At 48.8% G+C, this 27,773-nt stretch overlaps 1 protein-coding gene across 1 annotated transcript; it reads left to right on the top strand.

The window, feature by feature from the left end:
* The first annotated feature begins 1,540 nt into the window (after nt 1-1,540).
* LOC135291269 (TOG array regulator of axonemal microtubules protein 2-like) lies at nt 1,541-26,424 on the top strand. Its single transcript, XM_064405302.1, has 24 exons — nt 1,541-1,563; nt 1,946-2,073; nt 2,269-2,438; nt 3,254-3,325; nt 4,973-5,133; nt 5,578-5,624; nt 6,030-6,244; nt 7,094-7,254; nt 7,708-7,754; nt 10,087-10,175; nt 11,128-11,275; nt 12,346-12,528; nt 13,244-13,376; nt 15,016-15,121; nt 15,834-16,069; nt 17,084-17,236; nt 18,383-18,500; nt 18,950-18,994; nt 19,464-19,567; nt 20,946-21,150; nt 22,319-22,535; nt 23,617-23,703; nt 24,996-25,550; nt 26,031-26,424. The coding sequence occupies exons 1-23, from the start codon at nt 1,541-1,543 to the stop codon at nt 25,229-25,231; spliced, it is 3,084 nt and encodes a 1,027-aa protein (XP_064261372.1). The 3' UTR covers nt 25,232-25,550; nt 26,031-26,424.
* The last annotated feature ends 1,349 nt before the right edge of the window (nt 26,425-27,773 follow it).

Raw genomic sequence — 27,773 nt, 5'->3', positions numbered from 1 at the left:
AGGGCTGTTGGAAGCCCCTGAGACTGCCTTGTGTGGGACATGGTATGCAGTCCTGGTCTTGCAAGGAGACTGTGTTGCAATTAAAGGCTTGTTTGTCTGTCTGCTTGCCGTAGGTGGAAGGAGTTGGCTGCATTTGAGAGAAAGCGCCACTCCTCACTGGAGAGGGCGTCTGAAGTGGCGGCAGCGACAGCGGAGGAATGGCAGCCTCAGAGGGATCTGCTGAAGGAAACGGTTCCTCTGGCAGTGCCAAAGGTACGCTCACCTTGTTCCTAGGCAGCACTTGTGGGAGAGGGATTTGTCCTAGCAAGACCCCCCCGAATGCTGCTTCTGGCAGCAAGCTGAGACCGATCCTGTGTTGTTGTTGTTGTTGTTCCTCTTGAAAAATGGTGCCCCTCCACTGCCAGGTTTTCCGCCGGCAGCGGCCAGCCCACAGGGGCCTGGAGAAGCTGCTGCAGGAGTTCTCCCGCCAAGGGCACACCCTGTCCCAGGTGTGCAGAGAGAAGGCAGTGCTGGCACAGGAGAACGCTGCCCTGGAAGCCCGACTGGCAGCCACGGAGCGAGACCTGCGAGGCCTTTCAGAGCAGCTGGCAGAGGCCAGGTAAAGGCAGGGAGGAGACCCTGGGTGGGACATTACTGAAGGTCTGTAGTTACAAAGGTGGTGAGCATTATGCCAGGATTTACTGCCTGCTGTGTGCTCTCCAGATGTTTCTTGGGCAGAGAAGCAAAGAGATACAAGCAAAAAGGGAAGGATACTGTGATCTGAATCTTACTTTTCTGCCAGCTCAAGCTCTCAAAGCTTTTTTGGGTGCCTGCTTGGGACCCGTTGCACATTCCTGTGACAAGTGCAAAGCAAGCCAACTTGGCACTGAATTGAGGACCATGTACACAGTGCAGATGTTTGCTGAATCCAGAAGTTTCCCTCTGGTTTTGCTTTCTTCTTCAGTGCATCTGACCATCAATCTTTGCTTGCCAAGCTGTTTGACATGGGGTTTTTGGAATTCAAGGCTCTTAGATGTGAATGTTGTGAGTAGGGCGCTGACGCTTCAGGTGAAGCTGGAGGGTCACGCTGAAAATCTTGAGAGCCTGCAGAGCTGACTCTTGTGAAGGAGGGTGCAGAACCTAGAACTGCTTACAAAGAGCAGCAGCAGCAGAAGGGAAAGGTCTTGTGACTTCTTGAAAGTGTCTGGGAATTCTTGCTGCGCACTGATTCTTGCCCACTTGTCCAGCCACCTCTGTAATCTGTCAAGGATCTTTTTGGCTGGTCCTTCTTCCTTTTTAAAGAGTGCCCAGATATTTGGGCACTGCTGGCTTAGTTAGCCAAAAATAAAGGTAGCAAGTGGTCTTGTTCATCCAATTCCAGTAATTTAATTGGCCGGATATCTGTCCCTCCTCCTAGAGAGTTCTTGTGCAGATAGAAGCCTACTTCTGGTTTCCTACTCATGCTGCTAGAAGCCAGAGGTTTTGCTATTTGGTTTGGTGAATTCCCTTAGGCCCATTTACTTAGAGAGTGCCTGGCCAACAAAGTACCTATACGTCCACTATGAATGGCATGAGCATTGAGGAGTCAGCCAGGAGAGCTCTGTTCTGTCCTGCACCTGCAGAGTGACTTGGAAGTGCTGATGAGCCCAAGGCTGTGAGCAGAGGCTGGACTTTTGTCCCTTTGCAGATACTTGGTGGGCACACCCATGTGTGATAGGTCAGGCAACAGCAATTTCAGCTTTGGTTGCTGAGACCAAACTGAGCTGGGCTGGGTCATGAGGAAAGGCTGCCCAGTCACCTGGAGGGGCCTGCTTTGCTATGTAAAGTGGCAAGATAGTCCTGCTGTATCTGAGTTTCCATGCAAGCCATTTTGCATACTAAGGTGTAGGGATCTTAAGGCACATCTTACTGGAGGAGCTTCCCCTGTGTGCCAGGAGCAATTGCTCTTCATCTTCACGCCTTGTAGGTCAGAGAAGGAGAGCCTGCAAAGCAGCCTGCTGGAGGCACAGCAGCACATATGGGAGCTGGAGATGGCCAGGAGCCGTGTGGAAGCCCAAGTGCACAGGGCCAGGCAGGCCAAGGAGGCGATACTGGGTGAGAGCCTGGTGCGCTTTGTTTCTGCTGATGGCCCTGCCCAGTGCAGTGGCTGCCAAGGCAGCTCTGTGCCCAGGGCTTCTGAGCAGTGAAGCAGCTGAGGGCAGGTCCCTCCTTGCCTGAAACTGGAAGGGCTTAAGGCCAGCAGATTGCTCTGCTTGTGGAGTGTCTGACTGCTGTGTGTCATGTTTGCAGAGGATGTGAGGGGCCTTCGTCGTGAGCTGCTGGCTGTAAGAGCTCTCAGCCAGCAGCAATGTGAAGACATGGCTGAACAGCTCCGCTGGGCACAAGAGCAGTGCTGCAAGGCTCTGAGACTCTGGCAGTCTGCCCAGGAAGAGGAAAAAACGAATCTCGTGCAAGAACTGGTAAGAAACAAGAGGCACCTGAAGATTTCAGGCGGGTTTGGTGGGCTGTCTCAGCAGAAGAGCAGCCTGAGTATGTGACATGGCCACAAGCATCTGCTGTAGGCCAGACGTTGCTGGTCCAGGCAGCAGGGCCCTTCAAGGGCTCATACTTGAAGGCCTGTGAAGAGCCAGAGGACAATGCTGGGACAGAATATGCATGCACAGGTTGAGGATGGGCATCAGCCAAGTTCCCCAGGAGGCTGGGTGGTCGCCACCCAAAGCATGGCAGCGAAGGGGCAGGATCTTCCCCACAGCCTTGTGCCATGCAGCAGGCGGCTGCTGACCTTGCTGCCAACTGCAGTCCCAGCAACTGGCTTCCTTGCTTTCTGTCCTCCCATGGTGGACAGATGTCTTTGGGCCTGAATCATATGCAAGAGGCCCCGTGTTGCTGGTATTTCAGCTGGTGGTCTGCCTTGTGACTGGATCATTGAGGCGCTGGCCTCATCCTCATCCTGCAGTCCATGTGCAGCTCTTCCTTGATCAAAGGGCAGGGGCAATGTGAGCACAGAGCCTCTGAGAACAGGCAGAAATGCTGAGGAGAGAGGGGCCAGAAAACAGGCAGGCATGAGAGCAGGGAAGGAAGGTGGCATCTCCTTCCTTCCACCTGCTGACACTCCCTCTACATTTTGGGTTAGAGCAGCATTGCTGGAGGGCACAAAGTCACAACTCATGTGCACTTTCCAGGTGGGGGGGTTGTTGGAGGGATGAAGCTTCCATTTCTTTCTATGGGGAGCATTGCTTGGACTTCATCAGGAATTGTCTGTTCCCCTCATCAGGAGAGACAACTGGAAGAGCAGCATATGGAGGCACGGAAGCAGCTGGAGGAACGGGCAAACTTCCTGGCAGAGGTACAGAGGGAGCAGGAGAAAAGGCTGCTTGAGATGAAGGGGGAAATTGCCCTCATGCAAGCTGAAGAAGAAAAGCTACCAAGCAGAGGCAGTCAAGAGGCACAGAGTGTGGAAAGAGAGTTTGTGTGCTGTTTTGGACTCCTCTGGGCTCCTTATGGGCACTGCTTCTCTGGGTGCTGTCTGTCTGGGTGGCATTGTGCCCTGGTTTAGGGCAAGTTTGGGAGATAACCCCCAAAGGGGCTTCTCTACAAAAGCAGATTCAATTGCCCCTCCCCCCTCTAACCGGTTTGGGAGAAAATATCTCCTTGGAGAAAAAGTGGAAAGAAATCTGTTTATTAAACAATAGAACCCAAACAATATTAAACAATAAAACTTCTCACTGCTCCAAAGAAAGCAAACTCAGAACAGTCCCCTGCCCGGGTTGCAGCTCGGCTCACTCAGTCTTTGACCAGTCTCTGGTGCTGGAAACGCCGCAGCCCAGGCCTGGCCAGGGGCCACAGGTGGAGCTGCCGGTGCTCTTCTGGGTGTTCAGTCCAGAGCAGGCTTGAACAGGTCCAAGAAAAAAGGAAAAAAATCACAGTCCAGGGAACTTCTTTGCCTCAGCTAGCTAAAACTAACTAAAAGCAGTAAAAAAGGGAAAAAGGAGCTCTGTCCGGCTGTCTGTCCATCCACAGACAACACAGTCCAGGAGCAGGAATGTGGAGGAGTGAGAGCAGTCTGAAAACAAACTGCGCGCTTCTTCCCTCCCCTCTTCACTGTCTGGAAGAGAGTCTTAAAGGTGTAAAACTTATTATTCTGTATAAACAGAACAAGACGATTGGGGATAAAAGCATCATATAGTCAACCCAGGACACAGCAGAGCTCTGAGACCTTTTCCCTGACAGGAACCGACCGCTTCAGTGAACTTTGAACAGGTCCTGGCTTGGCTCTTTAGCAGGGCCAGAAATGATGGGATAATAAGCATGGGTGTGCATCTTCCTGTGCTGCCTCCACCCCCATTCCTGGCCATGGCATGGGGGCCCTGGAGCAAGTTGGGCAGGCAGAGACCTTGCAGAGAGCAGCAGGGCAGGGAGCTCTGCTGAACTCCCTGAATGGCAGTGAGGCTGAGATGATGGATGTGTGGGAGGTGGAGAGCAGCGAGCATCCCGAGAGCTCAGCAGCATCTGGGCTCCAAGGCTGCTGGGGAAGTGTAGGAGGGAAGGGCAGCAGCAGCAGGAATGAGGGGCTTGAGACAAGCAGGTTTGGACATGCTGCAGAATGGCTTTGTGGAGACTTGGCTGGAGATCAGCACTGGCTGTGAGACACCTTAGGGGCAGGGAGACAACAGTGATCTAAACCCACTGCCATGGCATCCAAAAGGCCAGGGGAGGCAGTGGCACCCCAGAACACCTTGATGTCAAACATGTGGATGCCAGCTGGCAATGTAGTCGCATTTCCAGGGAAGTGAGAAGGTGGGGAGAGCTCGGAAATGTGGGACATGGTCTCTCCCTGTCCAGTTCCCTTTGCATTCCCCATCCTGTGCCAAGCTGCTGCATCAGTTTGACTTTTCCTACCAGGCCCCAGTTAAGAGCATTGATAAAATTCTTGAGGCATCAAAGGGGGCAAGTGTGGATGATTGATCTGAGCACTGTGTTCTACTCTTTCCAGACCTCCTTGCTGTGCTCCACTGGTGGGGAAATGAAGAAGAGACAATTGGGAAAATCTTTGATTCCCCGTCTGCGCAAGGCAGGAATTCCCCCTGTGGGCAGTGCTGCTGGGTCTGTGCACAGCTCTCCCCAGATGGATTTGCAGGAGTCCCAGGAGATGAGGTAAGCCAAGGTGTCTGCTGCTCCAGTGTGCTCTTCAACTCACTCTTCCCATGTCCTGTGGTGATTTTGCACAGTCTCCCATGTATTTAGGCAAACCCCTGAGTATTCCGCATTTTGCCAATCCAATGTCAAACCCAAGAGCCATGCCCCAAGAGCAGAGGTGGTGCTGGGGAAGAGGAGGCAGGGCTTCAAAGCATGTCAGGATGGGTCTCCTGCTGGACTTGGCTGTTATTTCAGCCAGAGCTTGCCCAGTTCTGTGTGATTCCAGCAACTGAAAGCTTAACGACAATGAATCATCCTTGCATTCTCTTGGGTTTATGTTTTGCAATTCTTCCTTCATCACAGTGACCATGCCAAGAAGTTTTGCCCCCTTGCATGGTACGCCCATTCCCTCCCTTCTCCTTCTAGCTTCTCATATGTTCTTTTGTCCTCCATTTTCTCCAGGCCAAGACCCAGCAGCAGAAGCCAAGAGAAGAGCCCGGAGTATGCAGGTAGGTACAGGGATGTGTGTCCAAAAGTGGCCTTTCTAGTCTTGACACTGAGGTGGCATTTGGAAAGCTTGGTTAAAACCCATTCATTTAAAGATATCTTTAAATGTATTTCAATTTCCTAATGGGCTCAGTGGACTCACGCAGAGCCCAGTCCCTAGGAGTGTCCTCTGGTGGTGGAGTGCCCTGTCCCAGGGCAGCCCAGAGGCCAGGCTGTTCCTGTGGCAGGTCTGTGGAAGCGGGGCAGAGTTTTCCCTCTGGTCTGCTTCAAGTTGCAGCCAGCAGGAGCAGGTTTCCCTGTGCAGCTATTTAGAAATTTCCCAGGAATTTGTCCCATGAAATACGGAGCTTCAGATGCCTTAGGTTGGCACTGGGGGCTCTGATACATTTTGTGTCTCCACTTTGCAGCTCTGACTGGCTACCCTCTTGCCAAGAGGTTTTCCCTGGCAAGTCCCTCGATGCTCCTTCCCTCCAAGCCGTTGCCCCCCATCCAGAGGAGCTCTCCTTCTGCCACGCCAAGCAAGATGTGCAGCGGAGAGCAGGAGACTGGGAATGCTGGCAATGGCTGGGATGAGGACAGTAGAAAAAGCCAGGAGCTCACAGCAGAGGGAAAAGGAAGAGAGGTAAGGAGACCAAGCTAAGTCCTTTGTGCTAAATTTTCATATCATGTGCTGTCAGCAGAGCTCTGAGACCTCTTCCCTGACAGGAACTGACCGCTTCACTGAATTTTGAACAGGTCCTGGCTTGGCTCTTTAGCAGGGCCAGAAATGATGGGATACTAAGCATGGGTGTGCATCTGCCCCTGCTGCCTCCTTCCCCATTCCTGGCCCCGGCATAGGGGCCCCGGAGCAAGTTGGGGAGGCAGAGACCTTGCAGAGAGCAGCAGGGCAGGGAGCTCTGCTGAACTCCCTAAATGGCAGTGAGGCTGAGATGATGGATGTGTGGGAGGTGGAGAGCAGCGAGCATCCCGAGAGCTCAGCAGCATCTGGGCTCCAAGGCTGCTGGGGAAGTGTAGGAGGGAAGGGCAGCAGCAGCAGGAATGAGGGGCTTGAGACAAGCAGGTTTGGACATGCTGCAGAATGGCTTTGTGGAGACTTGGCTGGAGATCAGCACTGGCTGTGAGACACCTTAGGGGCAGGGAGACAACAGTGATCTAAACCCACTGCCATGGTATGAAAAGGCCAGGGGAGGCAGTGGCACCTCAGAACACCTTGATGTCAAACATGTGGATGTCAGCTGGGAATGCAGCCACACTTGCAAAGAAATGAGCATGAGGGGAGAGGTGTCAAATGTTTGACGTGGTCTCTCCCTGTCCAGTTCCCTTTCCATTCCCCATCCTGTGCCAAGCTGCTGCATCAGTTTGTCTTGTTTATTACTGCCAGGTCCCAGTTGAGGACACGTGTAAATGTTTTGAAGCAGAGTGGAGGCAAGTGTGGATGATTGATCTGAGCACTGTGTTTTATTCTTTCCAGATATCCTTGCCTTCTCCTGTTGGTAAAGAAATGAAGAAGAGACAATTGGGAAAATCTTTAATCCCCCGTCTACGCAAGGCAGGAATTCCCCCTGTGGGCAGTGCTGCTGGGTCTGTGCACAGCTCTCCCCAGATGGAATTGCAGGAGTCCCAGGAGATGAGGTAAGCCAAGGTGTCTGCTGCTCCAGTGTGCTCTTCACCTCACTCTTCCCATGTCCTGTGGTGATTTTCACAGTCAGCTGTCCCATGTATTTAGGCAAACTTTTTTGCATTCCACATTTTGCCCATCTATGGTGATCCAGCAGAATGTCAAACCCAAGAGCAATGCCCCAAGAGCAGAGGTGGTGCTGGGGAAGGGGAGGCAGGGCTTCAAAGCATGTCAGGATGGGTCCCCAGCTGGACTTGGCTGTTATTTCAGCCAGAGCTTGGCCGGTTCTGTGTGATTCCAGCAACTGAAAGCTTAACGACAATGAATCATCTTTGGGATTATGTTTTGCAATTCTTCCTTCATCACAGTGACCATGCCAAGAAGTTTTGCCCCCTTGCATGGTACGCCCATTCCCTCCCTTCTCTTTCTAGCTCCTCATATGTTCCTTTGTCCTCCATTTTCTCCAGGCCAAGACCCAGCAGCAGAAGCCAAGAGAAGAGCCCGGAGTATGCAGGTAGGTACAGGGCTCCAGTGTACTGTTCACCTCACTCTTCCCATCTCCTGTGGTGGTTTGGCACAGTCAGCTGTCCCATGTATTTAGGCAAACTTTTTTGTATTCCACATTTTGTCCGAAAGTGGCCTTTCTAGTCTTCACACTTAGATGACATTTGGAAATCTTGGTTAAAACCCATTCATTTAAAGGTATCTTTAAATGTATTTCAATTTCCTAATGGGCTCAGTGGACTCTCCCAGAGCCCAGTCCCTAGGAGTGTTCTCTGGTGGTGCAGTGAAAATTCCTCCAGTGTGAATGTTTGAGTGGAAGGAGCTGGAGGGGTACCTTGGGCTCTTGGATAAGCTGGGCAGGAAAAGGAAACATTCCTCTCCATCCTGCACATCCCTTTTCTCTCCCTGCAGCCTTTCTAGTGCCAAATGGGGAATGAAAAAATAAGCCAAATAGCATGAAATGAGAAATGTTCCCACTCCTTCCGACTGCCCTTGAAGGAGAAAACCATTCCTTGGGGTAGTTTCTGATCTGAATCCCTTGAGACTTGAAGGAGATTCGTGTATATTGCCTGGTTTTGCACTGGGAGGAATAGGGAAACCTCCTATGATGGAAAGTCCTTTTGAATTTTCCAGTGAAGGAGAAGAAGATTTCCAAATGGCTGCAGCCTAGGCACAGTGTGACTTTGTCATCCTCTGACAGCACAAGCCCAAAGCCACCTATGGCAGGTTCCCAATGACAAATCTCTTCCCCGCCTGTCTCTGCCTGTGTCAGTGCTGCAGGCTGAGGCTGGGGAGGAGATGCCTCCTGCCTTGTCCCTGTCCCTGCCTTGCCTGATCCCTGACAAGTGGAATTGTGCCAGACAAAATGCAGTCTCTGGCACATCTGGGTCAGGCAATGCTTTCAAGGTGTAAGCCTCAATGACACTGTTGTAGTTCCTTTGACATCTCTGGGCGTGTAATGATAGGAGAGATGAGACTTGGAGAAGTAATTCTGCTGATGCAGAAAAAAGGATCAGATCCCCTGGTCCGTTTGCTCAGGGTTTGTTCTGCCACATCCTGAGTATGGCACCTTTGGAATAACTCCTTAATTGTATATATGCAACTGCAATGCTTACTGCAGCTAGGGAGTAGTAGTCCTCAGTAAGTAAATGACATTTTTTCTGGATTAATTCTGGACTATAAATAACTTCTGTCATTCATCCTTTCCGGTCTTTCTTTTGTTACTGACCCAATCATTCTGCAGGGTGATAGAATCCAGTTTTAAGACAGGTATACTGCTGGGGTCGGCTGTTACTTGTCTCTGCCCCAGCACGGGAAAAAGTGGTTCTGGGTAGGCCGCGCTCTCGAAGGAGTCTGGACTCTTGCTTTTAGGTCTTCAGTCGAGTTTATTATTTCTTATCTACAAAGATTTTCTGTCTGTCCAGCCGAGGTCTGATCAGCAAGACAGCCAAAGGCACTCTCTCCCGCCCACAAGGCGGTTGTCTCTTTTATAATGAAAATTACGTATTAGATATTTACCTTTAATTCCCAATACTTTCTGCCCTTGTTGGCAAGTGTACTCTTTCTATGAACCAATCCACACATGCCAACATCATCCTGAACATGGATGCCAAGGAGAAGAAAGAAGAAGGACAGGGCATGCCCAGATTCCTCCATCTTGGGACTCCTGATCCATGCACAGAATTCTAGACCCCCCTGTACAACACATAAAACCCCCCTGTACAGTGCATTCTAACTTAAGTTCTAACAAGTGAATAACATCCCCTCACCATTCAGACCTGAAATTCTCTCATCTCCTCACCTTCAGGTGTCATTCGTTTAAAAGGATCAAAGTCAAGCCACCAGGTACTTTTGGCAACATTCCAGGGCCTCCGAGCCCCCCAAGGGTTGTCTCGGTAGCTCTGGACATCCGGTGTGATGTACTGAGTTCCCACAGTATACCTCTCGTAGTGCTTGACTGCTACATGATTTTATCCTCTGTGAAACCATGTGAAGAATTAGTTCTCCTAGTTCTACCAGCTCTGTTGGGCAGTGTTTCAGAATGACCGGCCATCAGCTATTTCTATTAAGGACATTTTGAATTGTCAATATCAGCCAAGATCAAATTTATTTTGAGACAGGTCATGTTTATTTGGGTTTGGATGTCTCTGCTGAAAAGAAAGCAGAGAATAAACCCCTGGAACGAGGAAGGACAGCAAAAGTGGAACTTTTGGATGAGCACTTTGTTCCCTGCAAATACAGGATTGCAGAATACTGGGCACATCTAATGAGGAAAGCAAAGCTTCTTTTGCCTCCAACACGTGGTGCCAGAGATTTACAGGAACCTTTGCTTCCATTCCCAGGCCTCCCACTGAGTCAGGCCAAGGAGACAGATCATCCCAGCAGTCCTGGTCTTAGGAGTGACAAAGAGCTGAGGGACAGCTTTGGAAAGGTAAGGGATAAGAACAGGGATGAGCAGACTTCCTTTCCAGTGGCTGTTTAGTGCTTGGCCCAAAATGTCACTGAAAATCATAATCTTCCACTCCTTGAGGGATGGGGATTCTCTTGGGAATGTATTTGACAGCTACAGAGCAATTGCTTGGCTATTTCCAGTAGTGCCAAGGTGACTGGTTTGGAGATGGTGCTAAGGTCACGCCAGAAGCATTCTTTATGTGCAAAGGCTGGTTTAGAGAAGTTCTGAATGGCAGATCATGCTAGACATCAGTGAATGTGGGAGAAGTGCATCCTTGGATGCAGAGAAGCAAAGACTCTAATATTGAGTGTAAGCAAGGCTGCAAACTAAAATGGGAGAGTTTGCTTTTTCCTGGTTACCTTTGTGGCTGTATGTCACAGCCCTCTCATTCTCAAGTTTTCTGCTCATTAACATCAGCGTTTGTGCAACTTGTTTTCACAAGACTCCTCCTTTTGGTCTGCTGGCCTCAGAGACCAAGTCCTTCAGAGCTGAGTCCTTCAGAAGCCAGGAAGTGAGAAACAGCTGCAATTCCTGGCCATGAGTGTTAAGCAACAGCCATTCCCCCTCCTTGCTGGGTATTGCACATGGTTTTCGTTCTTCTGCCATGGCCTGTAGGAACTGCACTGCCTGCTCACTGTCATGTGCACTCTTCATCTGTCTTGGAGCACTCCTATGACTTTCATGCTTCAAGCAGGGCTTCCTGACATAGGTTGCAGTTGCAGCAGTGTGAGGTTGTGGCAGTGAAGTGCTCCACCTCACTGTGTGTAATTGCCAAGGTGAGCATGGGAGACATTCCTCTGAAACTATTGGAATGGATATGGAGCTGCGTGGAAGACTATGGCACTCTGTGCACTCTGTGCTCCTGATGAGATGTTGTGTCTGCTTGGTGTGTCTCCGCTTACAGTCTGTGATGTGTTTCCATTGCACCTAGACCCACGCTGAATTGTGCAGGTTGACTAAAGAGAACTTAGAGCTGAAGAAAATGGAGATTTTGATGGAAGAGATGAAGAGGAGACAAAATGGAAAATCCTTGCAGCTTCCTCCAGAGACATTTGAGCCTGGAGATGCAGCTGAAGCAAGTAAGTGGTGGCTACACTTGTAGTGGTCCTTTTTGACCACTTGCTTGCCCTTTGCACAATGTTGCAATCAGACTGGGGGGGCTGTTCTGCTTGCATCTGAGTAAGAAGCTTGCATTAGGATTTAATTCAGTTTCCCAAAGAAAAAGACAGAGACATGAAGTGTCTTGCCCATGGCCTCATTGAGTCAATAACAGAATATTAGCTTCCCACCTCCACTTGTAAAGTCTTTCAGAGTAGAAAATTCTGTCTTGCAAAGTACACTGGGGCTTCAGACTCTCTCCTGGAGAGCAGCCTCCAGGAAAGGTGAGGCCAAAAGGATGCTTTTCAACCAGGCTGCAACCTGGAAGGATCAAAATTCCATTCCTTCTGATGAAAACACCAGAGATCCTTCTCCTGCCGCTCCCTGCTGAGGAGCTGGCGCTGTAGAGCTGTGCTGAAGCCCCAGGCAGTGCTTCTGTTGTAGCTCCAGGAGCAAGCAGAGTTCCCCACTGAATCCTGGCAGAGGGGCTCAGCCTGCAGGGCTGTGAGCGCTGCCCGAGGGCGGCAGCAGGGCCCTCAGGGGCAGCACTCAGCCCGAGGGCATCACACCAGGCTATCTGCACTTTGGTAACTTCCCTGCCTGCCTCTGGAACAGGAGAACAAAAGCAAAGCAATACTGGGTTTTCTTTGTTTCTTAGGCGAACCGTCACTGCAGTTTGCTTTTAAACTAGAAGAGGGCAATTTACATTAGATATTAAGGAGAATTTTTTTTTAAATGAAGGGGATGAAAAGCTGGCAGGATTTGCCAAGGGAAGCTGTTGTTGGTCTATCCTTGAAGGTGTTCAAGGCCAGTTTACGTAGGGCTCTGAGAAACCTGATCTAGACAACGTCCCTGCTCACAGGGGTTGGACTAGATGGTGGTTAAAGGTGCCTTCCAGCCCAAACTCCTCTGGGATTCTGTGATCACTGTCTCATGTTAGTGTGCCATTGTTATACTTGTAGTTTTTTGGGACAACAAAGAATGTTACCCAGCTCTAGCAACTTCTCTGGCCTTTTCCGTCATCACCCCGTCCAGCACTCTCCACTTACAGGCTCCTCTTTGGACACTGCAGGCTTCAGCCTACCACCTATCAATGGCACAGCTCCCAGTGTACAGAGAAAAGACCCTGGTAGTGCCATGAAGAAAACAGTTGTGAGAAAGCAGGACATGGTGCCCTTACAGCCCAGTACGCCCACCCTCCATGGAGATGGCAGCTTCCCATGCAGCTCCTCAGGTAAGGCAGCATTTTCCTGCAGGGGTTTGTCCTTGCAAAAGGAGCACGAACTGCCTCCTGCCTCAGCCAGCACAGCTGGGATCTTGGGTCCATAGTCTGTAATGAGAATGAACAGCAAATCTACTTTGGAGTTACTCCAGCTTGGTAGTCTAGAATATTTGAAGTCAATGGAAACAGAGGCACTGTCAGGTGTGAAGGGTCAGGTGTGGCTGTTCCCTGGTTGTTGCTCCCTGGGGACTGAGCTGGGCCCAGCAGGGCTGGGTTCTTCAGGCTTGGCTTGGTGCTGTCACGAGGCAGCTGCAGGTCTCTCCTCAGGGACTTGCCGAGAGCCCCTGTCCTCAGGGCTGTGGGAAATCAGTGTGCTGAGACAAGAGGGGCACCTGAGGGGTTCCCTCCTGGGCTGGCCAGTCCTGCTGTTGGCACTGCCTGGCAGGGAGTGGGAGCTCTGCGGCCTCAGGGACCTGCCGCTGGCTGTGGCACCTGTGGCACTTGGAGCTGGGGCTGTGGGGCAATTGTCAGGTTTAGCCTGGAGCTGTGCCCTGCTGGGGAGGCTGAGAGAAAGCAGGGAGCCCCAGGATCCAGAGAGCAGAGAAGTCTGTGCCCCAGTGGCAGTGTGTGCCACAGGGAACCCTGGCTGGGAGATGGGCTGCAGGCCGCTCCATGGCGGGTGCCTTGCCCGGGCCTGCAGCGCCCATGGCCGACCCTGTCCTTGCAGAGACCTCGCAGACAGCCACTGGTGCCCTGCGCCGAGAGGAGCCGCTCCGTGGGCACAGGCAGAAGGACAGAGCCTTTTCGGACCCACAGCAGGCCTTGCAGGAGGCACTGTCCTTGCTGGGCAGCGACAACTGGTAAGAAAGGCCCCATCACTCTGTGTCCCTCTTGGCATTAAGGTCGGTCAGAAGAGAGTCTTGCTGGTGACTCTGAGCCCCGAGAGCCCAGAGGGCCAAAGGGCACTGCTGAAACCACTGTGGAGCTGTGAGAGGATAAAGAGTGGAGAGCAGCCTTTTCTTGGCCTTGCTCTGCAGCACTGCTCCAACTGCAGCAGGTCCATGCTGTTTCCTGGCTTTGGCTGCTGCTCCGTGGAGCTGCAAAGGAAATGCTGAGGGAAGAGAGAAAGCTGTGGGATGAGATGCTTTGCTGGCTGAAGGCAGAAGCAGGATGACAGCAGTTTTAAGCGTAGAGATTTGGGTGCCTTGGGCCACTGGCCCAGTGGGACTAAGATTCCTCTCTGCTCCCACTGCTGACAGCAGTGGCAGGGACTCCTGCATGTGAGTCCCAGAAGCTGCTCCAGGCAGCTCCTCTTTTTGAGAAATGGACTGAGTTATGCCTTCAAGTCCCTCTTCCTGCCAGTACTCCTGAAGGGCTCATGGCAGAAGAGAAAGAAAGAGAAATAAAATCCTCTGGGAATCTTGCACTTTTGCAATTTAACTTTTCCTTCTCAAGGAATCATACAGGCTTGAGATGTTTTGTCAATACTCACAATGCATCCCAAAACTCTACACAGACAGAAGGAGGCCCAGAGGTGATACCCTTCCAAATGTTAGGTGATATTGGTTGTCTTTTTGATGTCTGGGTTAGCATCCACTCACTGGTGGATGCTTCATCCTCACAGGGATAAGCATGAAAAATTAGCCACGTTGCATCTCCTTGTGCAGTCTCCTTTGCTTTGCCCTTTCTCTTCTGCTTTCTCTTCCCCATTTCTCTTTGATCCCCTGGGAGGTGCAGAGAGCTTCTGCAGGTGTGGGGGTCCAGATGACACTCAGGGGTGCCTGTGGGATCAGTTGCCAGCCCTGGCTGCAGCCCTGATGCCTCACACACCTTCCTGTAGCTGAGGGCCTGCACAGAGCACGTGCTGAGAGATGGAGTTGTTTGCACCTTTTCAATAACACTTTGCTGTTGTGGGCGTTGTTTTAGGTCGGAGTGTTCTGGGAAAAGCCAGAGTTTTAACAGTTCTTGCCCAGGGGTGGAATCTTAATCTTCTGGGACATCCTGCTGCTTTTTTGGGGAATGTGTGAGGTGGAGTGGGTGACACACAGGCCTCGATTGTAGAGTGGAAACTCAGCTCCAGAGTGCCAGTGCAGACTCTCAGTGCTGAACTGCCTGCTGGGGCTGCCAAAGAAAGAAAATGTCCCAGTAACAGTCCAATGGGACTGTGTCTCAGGGACAGGTACAGGGAGGTGACAAGAACCAGCAGCATGGCCTGCCCTCACAGCTTCTAGGAAGCAGTGATGACAGAGGGACTTAATAGCAGAGATTTTCAGAAAGGTCACAAATGAAGACTCTGAAAGCCCTCTCTTTGCCTCTTGGATTTGTGTATGCTTTTGACAGCCACAGCATCCTGTGGCAATGTGTACCACGATTTCATTCAGTACTCCTTGAAAAGCACCTGCCATGCTTTGACTGAGCTGCCAGCCTGGTGATTTCAGAGGGTGTTGCCAAGTGCTTGGGTAGAGAGAAAAATCAATCTTTTTTGTACTTGCCTTTCAGGGAACGGAAGAAGAAGGGACTCTTGAACATCACACTGCTGGCTGAGTCCCATTCACAAGTCCTGCTCTGTCGACTTCGTGAGATTTGCTTGGCAGTTACCAGTGAGGTGAGAACATTGCTCTGAATTGTCCCCCATACTTGATACACGGCTTGTAGAGTAGAATATGTGCTTGTTCGTCTCCATGTGTGCTCAGGGACTGCCTTCATTTCTGGTTTTAGACCTTCTATTTCTAATGTCTGTCAGCCATCTGTAGGATCTGTGTGTACATGTAGCTGTATTTACTGGCAGGTCGGGTATCTGACACTTGTCTGTGAGTGAGGTACCATTATAATGCAAGGCAGAAAAGAGACACTAATGACATGATATACCAGAGTCCCAATCTCTGCTCAAGCTGTAATTGAACACTGCAAATGAGTCTGTAGACCTGAGCCTGTGTTTTCTGTTTTCTGCCTGGGTGCTTCAACTACAGGTGTTGCTTTTTTGAACAGGAGCATCTGACTGTTTTATCTTTATGACTTGTGCCTTTATGGTTTGAAAGCAGCCCTTTCTTTATTTTGCTTCTATGTTTTTCAAATAAAAGGGCCTAAAATCAAAGCAGTAGACATTATAGAAGGGTTAAGTGGAACACTTTAGTGAAGCCTATTTTTCATGCCAGAAATTGGTGCCAGAGTAAGTGCCTTTCTGTGCTTGGGCTCTTCTGCTCCTACTGTGCTTTTATACACAGTGGGACGTGTTGTGATTTCCTGGGAGTCTTGTCTAAGGAAACTGGTTTTCCTGTCAAGGTGATGCTTATGTTTCCCCCTCATGACTTCCCCAGGTGACCAACCTCCGGTCCAACGTGTCCTGCTCTGCAATTGTCACTCTGGGAGAGCTCTTTGCGATCTTGGGGAAGGACATGGACTCCGAGGTGGATCAGATTGCTGCAGTCCTTCTCCACATGTTGCGGAACTCCCCAGAGTTTATTCAGAAGGCAGCCTGTCAGAGCCTGGGCATGATGGTAGAGAACGTGACTCCTACACGAGCAATGACTGCTCTCATGGACAATGGAGTCAAGTAGGTTCTTCTTCTTTCTGTGATATTCTTGACCTTCTAATGTGTGGGTGAGGGAAGGGATGACAGAGAGAACGGGAATGGTGGAAGGGAAGGGCCCTGTATCCTGCATCTTCTGTGGACTCAGTGACTTGATTCTCTGATCAACCTCATTTCTCCTTTCTGAGAAATAAGGAGGGTACTTGCTGGGGCATGGAGCACATCAGGGAGAATGTGCTGGCTGTGGCACAGCCTGCACAGCAGGTGCAGCTCCTGCCAAGAGGAGTCTTGTGTGACTGTCCTGGCCTTAGAGCTCTGCTTTCTATTCAAACTGATGTTTCATGTTAGCTCTGAGACGATGAAGCACTTTCCAGGCACCCTCACCGGCTGAGTGCCATGGGACAGCTGAAGCAAATAATGCCTTAAGTGTTGGTGCTGGGCCTGATAGTTTCCAAGAGACAGTCTCTAGAATAGGACAAGCTGTCTGAACTGACTGCCACCCTTTCCTCAGCTTTGGAATAGGGTAAAACACTCAGACGTATCCCTTGCCAAGCTTTACAAAAGAAACAGACTGCATTTCTGGGTGTTCCTCAACTTCATGGCCCACGGCGTGTTTTCTCTGCATTTGTGTTTTCCCAGGGGTCTGCAGATTTGGGGATGAATGGGTGGAAAGAGCCTCATCCTGCTGCAGCTCTGGGTGGTGGGTGCCCTCTGATGGGCCAGCACGAATTGTTCTTAATTTCTAAATATTTCATATGTAATCTATTACTTTAATCTTTCTCCGAGTAAAATTTGGGAAAGAAATTGAGCATCCGATAGTGCAGGGAGACTGAATGCTTCCCTATTCCGTGCAGACAGCCCTTCTGTACAATGCTAACTTTGTGTTTATCTGAGGACAGAACCTTCTACAGGTGTCTGCAGCTGCAGGGAGAAGCCAGGCTCCTACCCCCAGCAAGGACAGGGAGCAGGCTGTGGCCAAGGCCTGTGCTGCTGCTGCTCCTTCTCCCTGTGTCCCAGGGTTTGCTCTCTCCTTCCCAGGAGCCGCTACGTCCCGGCACGGAAGTGTACGGCCGAACTCCTCCTGTCCTTGATGGAGAAAATGGGAGTCACGAAGCTTGCAGGCACACCCAGGGCTGAGAGGCTGGCACAGGTGGCAGGGACACTTGCTCAGGACAGTCACAAGGACACGAGGTAATGATCTTCTTTCACCTCCTAAAACAGGAAAACCGTTTTGTGTTTGGCTTTAAACTAAAACCAGAAAGAGTGGAAACTCAAGGCAATAATAAGTGACCTCACAGTGTGGCTAAGGGGCACAGAATCATGGAATATGCAGAGTTGGAGGGGACCCATGTGGGTCATGCAGTCCAGCTCCTGGCCATGTGCAGAACAGCCCAAGAGTGACTCCATGTGCCTGAGAGCATTGTCCAAACGCTTCTTGAGCTCTGTCAGGCTTGGTGCTGTGACCACTGCTCTGGGTTGTCTGGGGACATGACTGTACTGGGTAACCTGAGGTTGGCAGCAAGGAGCATTGCCAACTTCCTGTGACTTGAAAGATTCTTTACTGAGATCACAAGAGCTCTGATTAGCCAGTCCAACAGTTTTGTTTGGCCGTAGGTGCACAAGAGAAAGCCAAAGTGTTGGCTAATGTTCATCACTGAAGGATCCCAAACATCTGTTTCTCATTAACTTAAGACTTCCCTAGAAATATTTTAGAGGTCTTTAGCCAATGTATTCAGTCTTTCTAAACCTCTTCTGCAGATTTCTAGAGTGCAACTAGTGGCTCAGTAACCTCCCAATTTCTTCTTGAAGAAAATTGTGGTTTCCTAGTGGCAAAATCACCCCAAGGCACCAAAATCCCCTTCCTTTGATGATGAAATTCCCATTAATAGCTGCCAAGAACACCAGAGCAACTAGCTGCCCATGTGTATACAGATAGTATAGAATAATCAAAAGCAAGGATGAGGTGTTTTGTCCTGGCTTCCCTGCCAGTTAAAGAAAGGAAAATGGATGTGCAAGGGCAGCAGAACACTGCTAATAGGCTCTGACAACAAAGCAGATGGGTTTCCCTTGTTGCCTGGGATCCTTTGATCCCACAGAAGCACACCCCCAGTTTCAGAGAGAAATGGTATTTTTCTGTTGGCCCACATTCTCCTCTTGCCTCTTGTGTTCAGCTGACAGCACTGTGCAGTGTCAAGTGAGGTAAATCTCCCTCTTTGCTGAGTCTAGGTAACGCCTTCTCATGCAAACATTGCACCGGATGAGTTTAAGGCATCAGCCTCTTCTGTTAACACTCTTCCTTTCTTCACTTTTCTTTGGTTTCCTTCCTTCCTTCCTTAGGCATTATGGACAGGAGATGGTGAAGATGTTGCTTAGTAATCAAAAATTTAAAAAGCTTTTGGGACAATCTCTTTCCACACATGACCTGGAAGATATCCTGAAGAGAATTAAGAAGAAAGTAAGTGCCTGGCAGGACAAATGTCTCCTTTGTGCAAGTATTGCCACTTCTAATAGGAGATCAAACATACCCAATGTGTCTGTATCTCATTCCTCTTTTGCTGAATAATTTTATTCCTGAAAATGAGCTGTTAATCCTCAGCCTGTTCTTCTGCAGACCACAGAGGAACTGTATTATTAGGGGAAAAGTGGGGTTTTGAATACTTTGAATATGGGTCACAAAGAGGAAAGGGAGAGAGGAGAAAATGGGTTTACATTCACGTGTAAGCCCCCACAGCACTCTCCTTACCCTGCCCTCAGTAAAGCAATTAAGTGACAATAGTGCTTCTGAACAAAACAGAGTCTTTGCAAAAGAGACTCTAAGTCTCTTAGTAGTACCAAGAAAATTTCCAAATATACAAAAGATGTCCAATTCAATCCTAGTTACTACAATTATTGTCTGTCTTTTAGGAATACTGCCCTGCTGTCAAGCCCTGTGGAGCTGGAAGAAGCTTGGTAAATTCAGCAGCATCCAGTGGAAAATCATTTCTTTGATTGGGAGGGATTTTATTCTTTTTATCTACATTACAGAAGGGAGTGTTTCTTTATGCAGGGGCAGGGAGAGTAAGTGTTGAACCAAATCAACTTCCAACACAATGGGCCCACCCCCAAAGAGTCCAATTTTTTCTGCTGCTTCCTTTAAGACCACTCATTGCCTACCAGTTTGCATAATTCCCATTTATGGTCAAAACTCATAAATTTGGGATTTTAGACAGCAGCTCAGTATGGTAGCACCCATAACCTGCCTTGGGCTACCAAAAACAAAGAGTTGGCATCACTGAATCTCTGGTCTGTTTATTTCTGTAAGTTAGGAAATGTTTCCCTAGGCCTTGGTAGCAGTGATCCTGGTTCTAACTGGTGTTTTAAAGAGGGAATTTCCTAGTTCTATTCTAAAGATTGATGGTGTTTCTCTGTGTCTCTGTAGGGGATGGAAAACCAGAAGGCTGAACGCCCACCTGTGCATGAGCCGGTGAAGAAGAGGAATGAAGGCTCCAAGGAGCCCCAGGCCACATCACCTCCTAGCAAACGGTACTGAGCACTTTTGCCAGATGTGACAAAGCCCATGAAAAGCTTCACATGCCTCTTCCTCAGGCACATCTTTCTGATGGAGATGACCAGTGCCAAAGATTGTTTCCTTTCCCTAAAAATGCTCTAGGATAAAAAATAGCTATTTCTGCATTGTGTTGAACACAGTTTCTCTGGAGGGCTTTCCACAAATACTGGGCGACAAAAAGTCACCCATTGCTTGCAGTTCAGATGATCCAGTGCAGTGGCAAGGGCAGGGCTGTGGAGGCTGGGAGAGAGGGCCAAGTCTCTGCTGCCTGACTTGAGACAAGTAAATTCAACCAGGGTTTTTTTCATCCAAGTGGAGTCCTTTTTAGATGGGTGTTTTAATGAGAAGTCCCAGTCTAGAGGCAGGATGCCATTCCTCAAACAAGCAGTTCCTTTCCATGAGGTTTGGTCTAGCTGATTGTTGGTTTTCTTACCCTCAAACAGCAGTACCAAGTTTGAGTAGTAAGGAGCAAGACAATTCCTAAGCCATTTTGGTCAACAGGTATCTCAAGGTGGACTTTTTGTCTTGTGATTCCTGTCCTTCCTACAGTTTGCTTGATGGACAGCGTGTTTGGTTTATTTCCCCCTGTGCTGCAATCAGCATTTAAGACAGGAATTTGGTCCTTGCTGTTTCTTCATGCCAGTGGCAGAGCTACTTGTACTGTTCTCCTCTGACAACAGAGGGGATTTATTTAGCTCTGTCATGCTCAGCAGTGGCAAGAAAGTGACCACATGCCTCAGTAGCATAGCTAGCATCTTCCCATTCTCATGGAGGAGACAGGTTGATCCAAGAGGATTATTCCCAGTGGGTTTGTTACGCTGTGCATCTAGTTTCTAGGGAAGCAAATGAAATGTGAGCGTAGTTCTGGGATGTCTGATTTCTGTTTTTCTCTCTGTTACTGATTTTCTGGATCATTTAGCTATGCCCCTGTTCATCTGTTCAGATGCATCTGAGCTACTTTTGCAGATTGTCATGCCTGGTTGTAGAGACACTTCTCCAGAGTGACGAGTTTCCTTATTGTAAGACACACACGTCCCGTATGAGGAGGCATTTAAACTTGGAAGCAGTGTCTCTCTTTCCCCACAAAGCAACGTGGCCTGTGTGTCTTAGAAGCCATCTGAAGCTAGATCAGATGCATCTCATCCTTGGTTTTCCTGCGTGAGCACTGGGAGAATGTGACTTGCAGATTGTTTCCCATAATGATTGTCATGAGGTCCACGTTGTTCTTCACTTCAGAGCCTCATGATTTTCTAGCTTGAAATCACATCATTAGGAAAGCTCCCCAAGATGTTTGGCTCACAATTAGCTGAAGGGATTATCAGAAACAGATCCTAATTTGACTTTGTTTTCCAGGGCAAAGTCTGCCACTGGTGGACGCCGCCTACACCGTGCAAGAGCCCAGGTCACATTACCTGCATCTGTGGAAGAAAGGGAGCTGCTCCAGAAGCTTTACCATCTCCTGGAAGCCAAGGCGTTCCAGACACGGATGGAAGGAGTGGCACTCCTCCTAGACCTGTCCAAAACCAGACCCCAGCTCATCTCCACTAACATTGTCCAAGTATGTAGGATATCTTCATTGCTCCTTTCATTTAGCTCCTTTCCCAAGCCTGCGGAAGTAAAGTTAATTCAGTGTGTCTTGGCACTATATCCTGGCTGTTTGGGACAGACTGGCCCTTCTTATCCAGACAAATTAATTGAGCTCCAGGCTTCAGGAAAAGTTATTTCAGTCCAGCTGTATTTGTCTGGCAGGTGTCTATTGCTGTTCATCAGATAATGGCAGAATTTTCTGCTGGTGTAACCTCTGCTGTCTCCTACTCCCAGTTGGGTTAAGTGGAGGGAATTGAGCCATTGAAGACATGGCAATTATTCTCTAGAGAAAAAATGGGTTTGCATGGGGAAGAGAAGTATCAGGCTGGGTTGGTTTAAACAAAATGTTTTTAAAAGGATACTTCTGTGAACTCCATCTTGTCTTGCACAGGTAAAACTCATTTCCATCCTTGTCCTTGTTCCTCTTGGTAAAGATGGTGCTCACCCTTCTTGGGGGGCCTTTTTTTCTCTTTGGAAAGGAAGAAAACAAATAAGGACAGATCCATCCCTTCTCCTCCCTGTAGCTGCTTTTCCCCTTTTTCCAGAAAAGTGTGCCTGATAATGTGGCTGTCAAGGGACTGAACCTGCTGGAATGAGAGCTGTACAGCACATTATATTTCACAAGTCCACCTGTTAGTCAGAGCAATGGTCTGGATCCTGGAAGAGTTGATCTGAGCCCTGCCCTTCTCCAGACACAGGTTCTGAGACAGACAAAATAAAACTTAGATCTCCTCCAGCCATAGTTTAGGCAAAATCATAGCTGCCCTCAATACTTGAGGCAACTGTATAAAAAACTGGGCATTGTAAACATCTGCTTCCATACTTGTAAAGCAAAGGTAGTCTTTTGAATTAATAAATGGAATTGATTCAATGATTTGTAGGATGAGAGAAACACCATAGGAACTTTTCTGTCCCCACCCAAACCTCTTAAAAACAGATGAAAATCTTTCAAGCAGCATGAGGTTGTGCAACCATTCCAGTGAGTGGCCCACAGGAAAACAGTGAAATTGTGCAAGCAAGGGCTGACCTGAGAGAAAGGATCACTTTCATCTTTTAGATTCCTGAGTGCTCATTTCTACATCGCCTCTTCAAAAAAGGTCATTTTAATCAAGCTTTCATGTTGTTTGTTCTCTTCACAGATTTTTGATTATTTTGGCCTGAGAATCTGTGACACACATAAGAAAGTGAAGCAGAAGGCGCTGGAGGCGCTGGCAGAAATCATAGGACTCCTGCAGGATGCCATGAACCCATTGATGATCCGTTTGGTTGAAGGCATAACAAAGAACCTAAACTCAAAGGATCCTGGGGTTCATGCTGCAGCTATGACAGCACTGGACCAATCTGTTCTGCATTTAGGTAAGGCTGAGCCCTGGCATGGACTCTCCTCACCTGTGTGTCTGTCTCTTCGACACAAGAGAACGCTGAGTGCCTTGGTAGCTGTTGCTGTCTGTGGAATGCTCCAGCTGACACCCACCAGAAGCTGTGCAGGTGCAGTCCTTATGCACCATCCCCAACTGGCTGGAATGTGCAGCAGCATTTCACAACAGTCCCAGGAGCCCTTGGCTCTGTGCTGCTGGTCTGAAGAGCAGTCCTGGACTAGAGCTTTGCTGCAATTCAGAGGCAAAGGGGTTCTGGAGTTTGCTTGGGCCCCATCTGACTTGCCAAATGAACAGCTTTGCTGTAGGCATGAAGGGACACCGGCCCATCAGAGCTTCTGCACAGCAGCCACCTGGAAGGCTCTACATTATAGGCAGTAGCTGCCTGTTTTCCACCTTTCTTCTTTGTCTTCTTTTTTCAAAGGGGAGCATAGGATTCATCAAGTTCATTTCTTTATAACACACGGGTCAAAATCCATCTGTCAATGATACCTTGTTCCACACGTTGTTTTGCATGGGACAAGAAGGAAATGGCAAATACCTACAGAGGCAAGGGCAGCTGTAAATTTTTCTGCCACACAGATTGATGTCAGCTCTGAAAATGCCACACTGGGGGAATATGGCTGAACAATGGAGTGTTGAAGAGGCAGGCCTTCAAGGGGAGTTTCCACTTTCTCCACCTCAGCTGCTCTGTGAAGTCAGGGATTGCCTGACTCAGTGCCTTTCTGTGTCCCAAGTATGGGTTTCTTCCTTTTGGCTCTGGGATGCAGAACTTTTTCATTGCTTCCATGTGACTGAACTCTCGAGGACCCTGATGTGAAATGTTTTAACATAGCTCCTGATAGAGCAGACAACTTTGGATTTACAAATGTGAAAGGAGAGCTTTTCTTTTGGCATTTTAAACACTGACAAGTAGGCTGGAAGGAAAGAAGAAAAGGATTAAAAATCAGCAGAAATGGACTTTATTGTATAAAATGGGGTTGCCCCTGTCCTTTCCCTCGCCACTGTCCTCTCTCCTATGCCCTCAGAAGAGTGAACAGAAATGTGTGTTTCACTTGTAGATGAAGTATCACTGATGAAAGAGCTCTGCCACCAATGGAGACAACTGAGTGGCCAAGCTCTGCTGGATGTCACGGAGCGTATCACAGGTACGGCCTCCCCTTCTAAGCCAAGAGGTCTCCGAGGGAGTATTTACAGGGAATGCCAGTGAACAGACAGTAGAGTAGCTCCTCCACATCAGGAGGTGCTGAGCTCTCACTGGGGCCCTTCTCAAGTCCCATAGTGGCCAGTGTCTTTAATTGCATTTAAACTCAAATGAAGTCCCATTTTTGAATGGGTACCATAACCCTTTTCCTGCTTAGCCAAATTGGTTTTGGGTACTTTCAGGAGCTCTTTCAATGTTGATGACTGCTGGTGGATTAACAGCATAGAGGAAATGAAGTTTCTTCCACCACAGAATAGTAAATGGCTATTACATAACAGTTTGCCTGATCAGGAAATAAGACTTGTCTCCTGAGCACTTCAGGTTTTGATCTTTCAGCCAAATCTGCCATGCAAGGAGCCTGTTGGTAGTCACTTTTTGTCTGTGTTTGATATAGTTCAGTTCAGAAAATGAGCAGAGAGCAGATTCCAGAGGCAATGTGAGAAAACCCTCATGTTTTGGCTAAATTTCAGTCCCCTGTGTAGCTTTTTTCTCTCTCAATGCCCCTATTTCAGTGCACGTTGTAAGAAGAAATGCTATTAACATTGGGAGGGAAAATGTCATTAAAATGTGGAGATGCTCAAGTGCTGGGGCAAATGCCAGGGCAATGGGTCTGGGTAATTCTCCAAGACACCCTGAGGTTTGAAACAGCTCTTTGTTGGAAGCCACAAAAGCATTCTGCCAAAGACACCAGCTAGTCTCTGGTGGTTCTCATCCAGCTGTCAAGTAGCAGTCATCTCTGGTGGGCTGGAGTTTTGAAGTGTGTTCTAATACTGCCCTTTTCTGTGTGCCACGGAGCAAAGGGGAGAGCCAGATTAGACTTTTGGCCCTTGACATCAAAGTTACAAAAATGGAATCATTGCTTTTATTAGAAATTTCTCAATTGCCTCTCTAGGGTGCATTTCCAAATCTTCTACGTGGGTTTAGACAACTTGTTAATGGAAACAGAAGGCAATTTGACGTTTCATTCATTGTTCATGCAGATTAGAAATTGTGCAATAATTGAGTAAAGGTACAAAGTCTGCCACAGGTACAAGGCTCTGGTTAGAGATATTAGTCCAGAGGGGTTGGTGGTTGTGTTTCAAGGATGATCAGCGGCTTTGCCCATTTCTGTGTCGTGGGGCTGTGTGTGCTGTTTCACTGATCTTGGCCCAAGAGGCTTCCAAGAAGCAAGAGCAGAGGTAGATCCCTGTTTGCATGGAGGTTGGTGGGTAAGCAGCTGTGTCTCTCTCCCGGCAGTGCTTGTGGAATGGGCTCATGCCAGGAGCCCTGAAGCGGTCGAGCGCTACGCCCTGCCCGTGCTCTGGTCCTGCCTGGAGAACAAGGCGCTGCCTGTGCGAAGCGCCAACGTCTGCGCTGTGGTCACCAAGCTGGCCTGTGCCCTCTGCGAGGCACTGGGCAGCCAGATCATTAAGTTTGCTGACAGCACACCTCCACATGTGCAGGAAAACCTCAACAGCCTTCTGGGCTGGTGAAGGTTTGATGTTCTCCAGAAAGCGGACAAATTTCTGAGCTGGACACCACCGGACATGACTTTTCAGCTGTGCCAGAAATGACAAAATACTAAGGAAGGGTGTGCATCTGCCCCCGCTCTGTTATCACCATTGCCCTTCCTAATCATGACATGGGGGGCCTCAAGCAACTGCAGACTGATGACAAGGTGAAGATGAAGTATGGATCAGCCTCAAGTGAACCTAGACTGAGGAAAAGGTGAAGACTAAGCATGGATCAGCCTGAAGCAACTGCAGACAGAGGACAAGGTGAAGACCAAGCATGGATCTGCCTCACACAGAGGTGAAGTGGGAGCTGGGCCGCTCTCTGTTGGGAGGAAGGGTCTTGTGGCAGCCCAGAGAGGCTGTGCACATTGGCAGGGAACACTGGCTTGAATTACACAATGGCTGTGCACATTGTGCCCTGCATGTGCACCTGCAATGAGCTGTGCTGCTGGCAGTGCCCCGTGGAGCTGTAGGGCTGCTCAGCTGTGGGGCAGGGAGAGCAGCAGCAGGGTGCATGTGCAGCTGAGCCATTGCTGGAGAGCACAGGGCTCTGGGCTCCCTGCTGTCCCAGGGCAGCCCAGAGGCCAGGCTGTTCCTGTGGCAGCTCTGTGGAAGTGGGACAGGGTTTTCCCCTGGCCTGCTTCAAGTGGCTGCCGGCAGGAACATGTTTCCCTGTGCAGCCATTTAGAAGCTTCCAAGGAATCTGTCCCGTGACATACGGAGCTTCAGATGCTTTATGTTTGCATTCCAGGCTCTGTTAAACTTTGTGTCTCCACAGATACGACTGGCTACAGTCTTTCCAAGAAGTTTTCTCTGGACACTTCCGATATCCCTTACCAAGAAAGTCCTTGCCTGCAGTCCAGAAGCACTCTTTCCTCCAAGATCAGGAAGAAGCTGCCGACTGTCCAAAGAATATTTCAAGAATAGGATTAAGGCTTTAGGATTATCAAAAATAGGATTCATCAACAATAGGATTCATCAAGAATAGGATTCATCAACTATAGGATTCATCAACTATAGGAGTTAGGATTTTGGAATAGGTTTAGGCTTCATAGTTGCAGATGTATCTATGTTCTGATAGTTTTGAATAAATGTGTTTGATTGTATATTTAAATTTTGATGACATATTTTAATTGTATATATTTTATTTTGATGATTTAAAAAAACCTAAATGAATCAATTAAATTTAAATAAACCAAAAGAAGAATGTGAGACCAGCATCTCCTAGCATGGAGATTATGGTAGTGCAGCTCACTCGATGAGCCAGTGTCTCACCACATCCTTTCTTCACTGGGCCTCTCTTCTTCCTCTTTTGCCATGTTTCCTTTGTGTCACTTGTGCTGCTGTTTTTAACTTGTCATAACAACAGGGCCACACATTGACATGTTTGGGGGACAATGGATCCAAAAGATCCTGTATGGTCAAAAGTTTTCTACCTAGATGGGTTCTGTGCTCACCAAAGGCCTGAGCAAAGAAACAAAGAGAAGTGTGCCCAAATGGCAAAGCTTTGCTCCTTTGCCATCTCACACAGATCTGGATCACAGGTGTCCTCAATCACAATTTCATAGGTAAGAAGAGGTCGTGTATTTCACTGGGAAACGATGCACTGCTTTGGAAAAGTCATCTGTATGTAGATTTACCCAGGCCAGCAGTCCAACTTTGTTGTTTGCAACTTGTTTGCAGAAGGATGAGTGGAGTGTGAGGCCAATAACGAGTGACAAGGTTTCCTCAAACCTAAAGTGCAGCCTACGTGCCATTCAGCCCAGAGCTGAGGGATCATTTGTTCCCATGGACCAGTGCTTGCCGGGGTAATGAATTCCTGCATAGCTGGAACAAGCAATTCGGGATTCCGCTCCAGAATTGCTTGGAGGGCTTCATGATCATTGACAATACTCCCTATCCAGAAATTCTTTTGCAGTTTCCTTTCATAGTCTTTTGAAGCTTTTAAAGTTCACATTTCAATTTGCTTTGCCTTAAGGGAAAACACTTCCTGGGCCTAATGTATATTGTAAGCTCTTGACAGCAAAGTCCTCATGGTTGCCAGCTTCTGATGTTACAGAAGAAACTGCGTGTAAATGTATTAATTAGGTTTTCTGATGGGAAAACTCTATGTCACGTGGCTGCATGTGTTTGCTTAGCTATGAGTCTAGTCCTGGCCTAGTAAAGCCTAGGCAGGGTGGCATGTTGCAGGGAAAACAAGTCCGTGTGCTTATGGGGTTGCCATCAGCAGCAGACTGAATGTGTGCTTTGGGGCTTTCTCTGGAGACACAATTAGGGACCTGCTCCATGCCACAATATTCTCTTAGATCTTTCTAAAATATTCTAAAAAGGGCAGTGAAACTTCACATCTCCTTGCACAGCCACTGTTTGAATAGGGGCATTCTTGTCCCTCCTCAAAGACATTGCTGTTGCAGCCCTGAAACATGAACATCCACAAACAGGAACAATGCAAGGACCTCCAGCTGCTGCTTCAGAGCACTGGGAAGTGCAGACCTGGGTATTACTAATGTGAACACTTAAT

Source organism: Passer domesticus, chromosome Z (assembly GCF_036417665.1).
Source record: "Passer domesticus isolate bPasDom1 chromosome Z, bPasDom1.hap1, whole genome shotgun sequence".
Lineage (NCBI taxonomy): Eukaryota > Metazoa > Chordata > Aves > Passeriformes > Passeridae > Passer > Passer domesticus.
The sequence above is the reverse complement of the archived record's forward strand: the minus strand, read 5'-3'. Positions and strand labels throughout refer to the sequence as shown.